The following is an 11,293-nucleotide window of genomic DNA, read 5'->3' on the forward strand; positions in this document are numbered from 1 at the left end:
GACTCAAGAGCGGTCATAACGATGAGGATCCTTACCTTCTGCAGCCACTGTGTGTTGTTCTCCAGGATGCCTTCGAGCTGCTGCAACCGTTTTAAAGACCAGTTAGATTCCACTGGTGAAGGAGCATCCCTTTGAAGTGAATTGGATATGTGGTAATCAGGGGAAGGTTGGCAGTTCTCGATCTCTGGAAGGAGAAAGGTGTAGCTGCAGGATCCATGCTGAATCCGATGATGGCGCTTTTCTAAACTCTCTGTTCCTTTATGGTAGGAGCTGTACACTGACATAGCCAGGAATGTGCAAGCACAACTCACAAATGACAAGTAGCTTGATAGCATTCTGATAACTTCCAACTGAGCTTTCCCAGTGCGTGTGCTTCCAAACTTTAGCCAACTTCTTTTCTTTCCCTGGTTCTTTGTCTACAGGGTTGCTTGGTCATAGATTCAGAGTAAAAGAGTTTCTGCTGCTCCTGACGGGTTGTTCTGACAGTTCACTGGCTTTATGTGATCTTGCCAAGAATTTGTTTTCCTTCTGTGACTCAGTGATAAGGCTTAGTATTGCTTCCTATGTCTCACAGCCCACGTTGCACTGACAAATACGGGAAGCATTCAATTGCTCCTGATGGTGAAGTCTCTTCCCTCTTCAAGCTGAACTGACGCCTGTGCATGGAAGGAGATATTTGGAGTAAGCAGGTTATAAGTCAGTGGCCCTATCCTGCCAGCTGATTTGATCACAAGAATGATTAGCACATGCTTTACTTCCTTCAGCAGCTTTCGTCACAAGATCTGACAGTTTATCTTAATGCACCATTCTGATAATGAGGGATATTTTACACCATTGTCCAGCCCACACTATTTTCAGACAAGAGGCACTAAATCAACTCGTCATTGAAATTCTGGGCAAGCTTCCACCACCTTCGGATAAACAGAAGTATGTTAAGTTTACTTTCAGCAAATCATGTTACGTATGCTGCAAAGTACATTATCAAAATTCTGCATCAGATAGCAATTTCTTCTGTGGAAAACTTTCAAATGCATGTAAAAATAATTATTTAACCTAATCGTCCATAACAGGGTCTTTTGATAAAAGACTTCTGAAAGATAGGCTTTCTTTTCATAGCAAAAATATCGTGTTGGAGGATAAAAGACTTGACCTAACAATTCTTAAAGGCATGTCGGTCTCCACTTGCAACTTCTAAACAAATTAGTTTTAGTTTTAAGTCCTCTTAACTCCCCTGTCTTATAATGAAATTCTGTCCCAATAACTCTGTTACGTATCCACTACCAATCTTAAAAGAAACATATTACCTTTCACAACACTGTCCCTGAGCAATGTACAGCTAATACGGACATTTGGATTGTAGTCCTGTTATAAGAAACCTGGTGGCCAATTTGCAAGCCTCCTGCCACAGTAAAGTGATAATGAACAGATAATTCTGTTTTAATCATGATGAGAGAGGGATATATATTGACCAGGACAGAAATATAAACTCCACAGCCCTTCTTCAAACAAAGCACTTGGCTGATCATTTCCTTTTCCTAGTCAATTGATTAATTTCAGTTTGCTCCACCAATTGACCAACTAACGTTAAGGAAAAGGAAGAAATCTATCATTTTTACTTGACCTAGCCTGGATGTGCCTGCAGCCCCACCAATGTGGTTGACTCTTAAAGTCCCACTGAAATGATCAAGCAACTCATACATATTCATCATAGCTGCTATAGTAAAGCATAAAAAGGGATAAAATTGAGGAATCATCCATCCTCACCCTAGGCTCTGATTCAAAAGGAGGGTGGGTAAAAAGCTGGCAAATGGAGTATAATGTAGAGAAATGTGAGATTGTCCATTTTGGGCAGGAATTTTTTTTTAAAAAGTGTGATTGAAATGCTGAGAGATAGCAGGGCTCCGCGGTGCAGAGGTATCTGGGTGCCCTCATGCTTGATTTGAAAAAGACTCGTTTGTGATTCGAACTAGTAATTTCTAATTGTAAAAAATGCTATTGTTAGTTGCTAAAGGAATTGAGTAACATGTGAGGAAGGTTTTGTTTCAGTTACATAGGACATAGCTGATAGTACATCTGGAGTACACATACACTATTTCTCTCCTTTTTCAAGGAAGGATGTTAATGTATTGGAGACAATTCAGCTGAAGTTTACTTGGCTTATAATGGGAAAGGGCAAGTTGTCTCATGAGGAAAAGTTGGATAGGCTAGGTTTGTATTTGCTGAAGTTTAGAAGAGTGAAAGGAGACTTGATTAAAACATATAACTTCCGAGGGTTCTTAACAGGGTGGATATGAATGAATGTTTCCTCTGGTAGGAGAATCTAGAACCAGAGATTACTGCTATAAAATATCCATTTAAGTCAGAGATTAGATGATTTTCTCTCCTCTAATTGGGCTATGAATCTTTGGAACTCTCTTCCTCAGAGGATGGTAGAAACAAATGGTTGAATACTTTTTTTTAAGGCAGAGGTGGGCAGATTCCTGATCTGCGGGGGGCTGAAAGTATGACATGATAGATAGGATTATAGAGCTGATATTACAATAGAATCAGCCATGATCTTATTAAATGGTGGAGCAGCCCAAAGGGACAAACGATCTACTCCTGCTCATTATTCTTATATTTGTATGTCTGTAACTAAATCTAATGTGGACACAGCTCAGCACATACCAAAAACCAATCTCTCCTCCACGGACTCTGTCTGTACTTCTTACTGCCTCGGTAAAGCAGCCAGCATGATCAAGGACCCCTTCCACTCCGGACATTGTCTTCTCCCCTCTCCCATCAGGCAGAAGATACAAAAGCCTGAAGCACATACCACCAGACTCAAGGACAGCTTCTATCCCGCTGTCATAAGACTATTGAACAGACCTCTTGTACGATAAGATGGACTCTTGACCTCACAATCTACCTCATCATGGCTTTGCACCTTATTGTTTGCCTGCACTGCACTTTCTTTGTAACTGTGACACTTTATTCTGCATTGTTATTGCTTTTCCCTTGTACTACCTCAATGTACTGATGTGTTAAAATGATCTGTATGGATGGCAAGCAAAACAAAGTTTTTCACTGTACCTCAGTACATGTGACAATAATAAACTAATTTACCAATGATTCACTATGACACAGCCCCAAGTATATTAGAGTATTCATTATGTCTGTTGATAGCATCCTCACATCATATTCAGAAGGTCATGGGTTAAAGCTCCAGTCTCAAGATTTGAGCAAGAAAATCTTAGCTGACACTATGGCACAATAATGGTATCTCCGCTTTTGGATGAGATATCAAAGTGAGGCTCCAATTGCCTGATCAAATGTGTAAAAGATCTGGTCTGAATAGTCTGACAAAGGGCATTCAACCTGAAGCACTCACTCTGTTACTCTTCTCAGATACCGCCTGACCTGCAGAGGCATTTCTGTTTTAGTTCAGGTCTCCCATGTACCTTGAAATATATTTGTCCCCTATTGATGTGAATGAAAAGTGGATGTTTTGGTTTCACTACATTGTTTTTTTTGTGGGACTTTATCAATTGGCTGCTGGCTTTTTGATATTTCAACAGTAACTGTAGTAATAAATTACTTTATTAACTGTAAAGTACTTTGGAATATTCTGAAATTCTGAAAAGTCAAGTAAATTTAAATCTTTTTAAAAAATATTTTGTGATCTTTAAAATTGTGAAGCAAAATAACAGGATATGTAATTCTGATTAAAATACATCTTGTAGATTTGGTAAAAATGAACAATAATAATAAAACTAGCAATGAACTGGTGTAAGCTTCATTTCAAATCATTTGTTGATCCTCAGTAGCATATATAGAAAAAAAGTAGATGGATGGAACATTTTATTAAATATACTGCAAGTCTGAAGTAACTTTAATGTCAGAACTCTGTTTCAATTATTGTTTCATTTCTCTGCCAGAGACACCATGTTAATTTACATTAGCTGATCTCCTGCGGCATTGATCATAGGAAGCTGTAGGATAAGTTATATTATGAAGTTGAAGCATTTTATTATGTAAAGACCTAGACACAGAACTACAGCTGTATTCCTTTAAGGCCATGAGGGTTCCAAGTTCTGCATTCCTCCTCATGATCCAGTTGGCTTTATTTCCTTTAAGATTGTTTTACATCTTTGATGTATGGTGGATAAAAAACGTTTAAATATGTTTCCTTAGAAATCTATCATTGCACCATTCATTTTTCAGATGGACAGCAAAGGGCCCAGTTTGCAGAGGAGGAACATGCACATTTCCAGTCGGAATTGCTGCATCTACAATATTGAGGAAGGATTTAAAATAGACATTTCTACTTCCTGACCCAGGTTCCAATCCACAACACTTGGCCCAGTTCTGAGTACTCGATCTCCAGACCCTCAGCTTCATGGTTTCTCACCATTACACTTTGACAGTGCTGTTACACTGCATATAGTCTTTATTAATGAGGCTGGTGACTTGGTGTCTAAGGAGTTTAATCCCACTGTTCTATTCTAGGGTTAGGGTCCTCATCCATCATCAGCTACAGAACTATAAGGGAGAGAGATAACAAAAAGGAGGTTAAGATAAAACCTGGGCAAATTTAGGGAAGGATACTTCATGGAAAATTCATCCCTCACATTCTAAAATTATCAAAATGAATTCCATAAGGCAATGATAACCCTGAGACATCACAACTGTCATGCATGTGCTGCTCTAGATTCTACTTCTATGGGGTAGTAACATGCAGTGTGTGCAAAGTAATACAAAGGGCTCTAAAAGAAGTATCAGAAACAGAATCTTTGCCTCCACCATCAGATTTCTGAACAGTCCATGAACCCATGAACACTACCTCATTATTTCTATTTTTCTTGCACTATTTATTTTTGTAATTTATAGTAATTTTATGTCTTTGCACTGTACTGCTGCTGCAAACCAACAAATTTCATGTCATATAAGTCAGTGATAATAAATCTGATTCTGATTTTGATTATTTGAGGCTGTTCTCAGGCTTGGCACAAGTGTAAAATGGCACACATGATTAAATACACTGTAGTGTGATTAAAAGGAAAAAATAGTAAAACAAGTTTAATAACATTTACAGATTTACAAGTTTAACCAAGTAACTGCATTTCAAATTGTCTTTAATCTTGGTAACTAAACTTGTGTTGCTTGTGTTGATCCTAGGGGCTCAACAGATGTTGATGTGGTGTTTACCTCTGGAATCATTAGAAGTGTCACTTTTTGATGTTCTTTAGCCATGTTCTGTGTCAACTCTTCCTCAAAATTTAGAGCATCTGCTTCAAATTCATAATTGTCCACAATATTTGTGCTTTGGCTATCTTGTGACAAGATCTACTGGTCTTTGTGAACCTTTCTGAATATCTCACCTACCCTTACAAAATAATTCTAGGAATCAGATATCTCCACAATCTCCCTGATATTTCATCTTCCCAGCTCTAACCTATATGATTGTTTCAACATATGAAAGTTATCACATGAATTGAACTCTTTACAGCATGTGTTGTATGTTTGCTGCTTCAGCTGGCTTTCCTCCATTCTTCCAGATTTAGCTGAACCAGACTCAGGCATCTCCAGAGTCTACTGTGCATCAGCACTTCTGCAGGGGTTTATCCTTTTCTGAAATGTGGCATTGATTCATAGCTCAGAAGGAAATCTCTCAGTTGATGCTCCATAGTACAACCTGATCTGCTTTGTATGACTTGCTTCTTCAGTGACTATTCTAACTTTAGGGACTGATATTTCTGTTTGAGCCTGGATGATAAGGAAATGTGAAGCAATGTTTGTTCCTATTTCATTGCAAGAACTGTCAAATCAAACCAACAGAAATTGTGGACCATTAAGTTAAATCATATGCTTTGGAAGACCTTGTGTTGCAAAAATGGATACAAGTTGTTCTGTAGTGCAATCAGTGGTGGTATATGTCTCCATCTGCTTTGTCTCAGTCTATTCTGAATGGCTGTTCAACACCAGAAAGTCGTCCATACTTTTCTTGCAGTGGATATGCTGGAATGGCCTTTTGGGCCATTTCCACATTTGCAGTGGTGCTCTCAGTACTTGTGATCTGATAGCCTGAGCAGATGATGCATTTGCTGGCTAGTTATTCCAGATCTTTGTAGATCTTGGGCCAATAGACAACGCTACAAGCTACTGCCTTCAGGTTAACAAAACACAAATGGTCGAGAGAAGCCCCTCAATTATTCTTTACAGTTGCTTGGGTGTAATTATTCTGCGATCCCGTGTAATGCAGCCCTGATTTGTGGACAGTTTGTAACATCTGTGATGGAAAGGATTTAGGTTCTTAATGACATATGTGTCTGAATCAGTCCAGCTACACAAAATATATTTATAAATCCTTCTCTGTCAATTTCACTGCCTGTGCTATTGTTCCAGGAAAATCATTGACTACCGTCTGTAGGATAACTATCTGCTTTGGCATTCTGTTTGGATGCATGATATTAAGGTGCTGCACAGCTGCATTCACAGGGCCAACATTGTGCACTTTGATCCAAAAGTGGCCAACGAGGGTTTAAAGTTCATGAGCAATGTGTATGTCCTGTTGAAAAGTAACTGGGGAAACAAAATAATTTTGACCAATTGCAGACCATTCCATCCATCCTCAAGCCAAGAGCAATTACTTCTTTGCACACATATTGTGTTTGCTCTTCTGGAGCTTAATATTATGCACATGAAGCCACTTCAAGTGCCTGGAGATGCTCCTCCTCATAGCATTAGCAATCATAACATTATTTTGCCTGAATTTACAAAGTCGAACTCCATGTTCGTCTGATAGAATTTGAGTGGGGCCTTCATGCCATAAGGCAGCTTGGTATAGAAATAACTATTAGATAATGTTAGCTTTTAATTATGCATGTGTGGGATAGGTCCAACTTAGTAAAGACCTTGATCTTTGCCGATTCAGCATACATGTCCTGTAATGTGGGCAAAGGATATTGTTTAATATCCATGGCTCAATTAACCCCTGGAACGGCTGATGGTTTTGTTTGCTTTGGATACCATAACAGTGGGTGTTGTCCAATCACTCTGCAGTTTTAATCAATGTCCTGTCATTTTGTTTACCTTCTCCCCAACATGACTCTTTAGCGCATGTGGTACCAATGTAAGCTTGCAGTAGATGGTATTAATCTTTGTCTTAATGTGTATATGGGTCTTGTGCCTCTTCAAGTCATTATACAAATCCTTGAACATATCTCCATATTATTCTAGAAGCTCACCTAGATGTTGTTGTAAAATTCTTACATTATATGTGTTCATCCAACCCATCTTTAATTTATTGAGTTAGTCTTTTCCTAAGGGGATTAGTCTGTTTGTGCAGTCAGCCATCATTAACTGGTGACTTCATTTTTCTGACATTGTAAGAAACAACACTTTGTATCTGACTGAGGCATTCAGCGTCTTGCCAGAATATGTCTTCAAATTCTGTGCGCTTCTTGTTATTGGCAACTTTACTCATCTTAAGGTTCATATCTATGCCCATAATTCGTCAGTCAGCCATGTACTAATGGTCATGTTAATAGACTGGTCACGAACCTTCAGTTTAATTTTAAAATCACAACATTTTTCATTATTACCCCTAGCAGCATACATTCTTTTACAAGTTTTGTCCTCACATTGCTCCTCAGCCTCATTATTGTACAAGGCTCTCCTTGTGGTTTTCTGTTTTCTGTGCTACTCTCATATTGAGGGGCAGCATCTGTGGGGGGAGAGAAACTGTCATCAGGGTTTCGACCTGATGTGTCGACTATTCCTTACCTCCCACAGATGCTGCTCAACCCACTGAATTCCTCCAGCAGATTGTTTGCTGCACCAGATTCCAGCATCTGCAGTCTCTTGTGTCTCCATCTGCCTCTTGTGTTTCTATCTACCAAGTCGCTCCTCTACTTGGTAGATGGAGACACAAGAGTCTGCAGATGTTGGAATCTGGGGCAACAAACTATCTGCTGGAGGAAGCTCAGTGGGTCGAGCAGCATCTGTGGTGGGAAAGGAATTGTCAAAACGTCAGGTCGAAACCCTGTAATCAGAACTGAGTCACTCAGTCGACAATTTCTTTCCCCCACACAGATGCTGCTCAACCCTCTGAGCTCCTCCTGCAGATTGCTTGTTGCTACTGCATTGATGTTACCCTCCGGGGTCCAATCTTACAAAGTGAGTGTGTCAGTCCTTTGGCCCTTTTTGAACTTGAGGCATTTCACCACACTGAGTTGGCACATTTGCATTGGATGATCGCCATTACATCAATAGCAGATTTCCCTGTGAGTCTCACCTTTCATGCCAAACCCATTCAGATGATTCATGCTTGGTATCAGAGTACTCGGTTTTGCAATTGCCATTTTTCCATTATAGCTTTAACGCAGGCCATAAACCAGCCAAAATCCTTCACTGGTTTTGGAAGCACTTCCATCCACATGTAGGCTTAGATGTTAAAACATGTGCATTTCATAATTTTCTTCAACATTGGTTGTCTGTTAAGCCACACATGAACATGTGTTGCTATGTTCAGTTCAAGAAGGCACTAAACTTAGTGTTGACACAGATTCTTCAACACAACTATACAGTCACTAGTGGTACTGATTGACCCTTGCAGCTTTCTGTAATCTCCAATGGCCTCTGATTGAAATGATACTGCAATCCCTCTAACATCATGAAAGAAAACACCTTTTGTCTCAAAATGGCATATCCAAACCTATCAAGATTACTTTCTCAAATTCTCATATTTGATCTGGGATACTTTTGCGTTCACTCTCCACCTCAATCATATTGCTTGCCTTGAAGCCACCTTCATCTTTTTTGTATAAGAGCTGAAGGGTTCAGTGTCACCTTACGAACAGAGGATGATACGATGTTGGAGCATGAGTAGCTTAATTTGACCTTTGTGTCTACTCTGCCATTTTTCAAGGTGCATGCTGATCTTCTACCTCTGTTGCATTTCCTGCACTATCTTACTTATCCCTTGATTCCATTAATATCCAGAAATATATCAATCTCTATTTCAAATGAACTCAATGATGGCCTTGGGTAGAGAATTTCAAAGATTTGCTGTGCTCTGAGTGAAGAAACTTCTCCTTATTTCAGCCTTAAAAGGCTTAACCCTTGGAATATGACCCTTGGTTCTGGACTCCTCTACCAGGAAAACATCCTCCCTGCCTCTGCCCTGTAAGAATTCTGTAATTTTCAACGAAATCTCCTCTCATTTTCCAGTGTCCTTAATCCCTCCTCATATGACAAATTCACCATCCCTGGAACCAGTCTAATGAACCAAATGCAGACTAGGTGACCGTTTCACAGAACACCTGCGCTCCGTCCATTACCGTGACCTGCATCTCCCCATTGCCAGTCACTTCAACTCCCCCTCCCACACCATCACTGATGGCAGTCCTCAGCCTCCTCCACTGCCAGGAGAATTCCAAGTGCAACTGGGAGGAACAGCACCTCATTTTCTGTCTTGGAACCTTGCAGCCTAATGGCATGAATATTGAATTCTCCCACTTTTGGTAATTCCACCCTCCCCCTGCCCCCCCCCCCACCCATGCTTCTTCTCTTCTTCCCTTTCCTAGCCTCTTTCTCTCTACTTTTTATCCCCCTCCCTCTCCTTAGCTTTGACCCATTCCCCCAGTGGATCTGCTCTCCCCTCCTCCACTGCACCTACCCATCACTATCTCTTACCTGCATCAACCTATCACCACCTTGTGCTCACCCCACCTCCCCTCTTTTGTTCACCTATCACTGCTCTGCTTTTCCCTCCCATATATTGGGCTCCCCTTTTCCTATCTTCAGTCCTCCAGCAACATTGATTGCCTGCTTTTCTCCACAGATGCTGCCTGCTGAGTTCCTCCAGCATCATGGTGTTTTTCATTCTAGATTCCAGCATCTGCAGTCCTTTATTTTTCAAATGTATCTTTGCTGCATTCCTTCGAGGGCAAAGATATCGTTTTTAAGGTAAGAAAACAAAAACTGTACATAATACAATAGGTGTGGACTCACCAAGTGCATGTGTAAAATCAGTAAGACATTTTTACTCCTGTACTCAAATCCTTTCATAATAAAGGCCAATGTAACATTTAAAAACACTGCTGTTTTGTACAAGTTCACATTTTACCACATTACATTCCATCTGCAAAGTTCTTGTACACCTACTGAACTGGTCTATATTCCTTAAAGCCTCTTACTCACATCCCCCTCCTATTCATGATCTTGACTGGTTTTGTACCATCAGCGGACTTGATGATATGACAATTTGCATTATTAAGGTTATAAGAATTTACAGTGGTTTTACTCAGTAATCCACATCTATTGCCCATCATTTTGTGTTTGAGTCCTGTTGCTTCAAGTCTGAATGTTGAAGTTACTAAAATTAGTCGAGTTTTCATACCTTGCCACCAAGAGTATCACGGTCACTCCATGTATTCGATGACTTTGCTATACTGGACAGCTTCAAATCTTTCCCATTAGGCCCTCAAGGTCAATGTCATGCAAGAGTATCTAAGGGTTACCAGTCTGTAGTGAAGTGACTTGGAGAATAATGTGCAGGAAAGTATAAGGAGCTCTGACTTATCTTAGGTCCTTCTAAGACAGCACACATGCATGGAATGATATGCACATGATAAAAAATGCTATACAGTGATGTCATACTTGCATATTTTGAAACAATTAGCCTTTTGTACACTATAATTTTAGCTACAGTTGGGATCTCATCCAAATCCCTTTTATTTGCTTTCAGCAAATCTGCAATCATTACAGCAGCTGACATGAAATGAGAGAAATATCTTGGCATCTCATCTGATTCTATTTTGTGTATGTTATGTTCATGCCCACCGGTTCTTCTCAATGCATTTAGCTCAAGTAGTCTACCACATGAATACAATTTATCAGGACACTTCATTTTGTTGAAGACCTCAATCAAATCTCACTGATGTCTGCATGTTTCTAGAGTAAAAAGACTCAACTCTCTCGTGACCCAAGAGCATTAAATCAAATGATCATTCAGTCACCCTCCTGTGAATCATTATTAGATCCTCCAAATGAGAAAATAAAGCTGAATGCAGTATTCTAATAAAGCTTAAGCAACGTAAGCTCACCTAATGCAAGTATACTGTGTTTTATTTTGTTTTGTGCGGTTCTCTTTACCTTTGCCAATCATACTTCTCATGGCTTTTCACCACCAGTATTTATCAATTCCCAATAACAAAGAAGTCAATTACAATAGTGCAACTTATGACATGTTAAGCATCTTGGCTATTTCAAGCAGGGCATGAGGTACATGATTAATCTGCATCTTGTTATT

General features: G+C 39.7%; 1 protein-coding gene across 1 annotated transcript in view; it reads right to left on the reverse strand.

Moving 5' to 3' along the window:
* The window catches only part of angpt2b (angiopoietin 2b), a 135,229-nt gene extending 134,620 nt beyond the window's left edge, over positions 1 to 609 (reverse strand). The window contains exon 1 of the mRNA XM_052036372.1: positions 36 to 609. Coding sequence (XP_051892332.1) covers positions 36 to 335 — 300 coding nt within the window. The 5' untranslated portion in view covers positions 336 to 609. The remainder of the gene's footprint in view (positions 1 to 35) is intronic.
* Between the last annotated feature and the right edge of the window lie 10,684 nt (positions 610 to 11,293).

Source organism: Pristis pectinata, chromosome 22, assembly GCF_009764475.1.
Source record: "Pristis pectinata isolate sPriPec2 chromosome 22, sPriPec2.1.pri, whole genome shotgun sequence".
Taxonomy (NCBI): Eukaryota; Metazoa; Chordata; class Chondrichthyes; order Rhinopristiformes; family Pristidae; genus Pristis; species Pristis pectinata.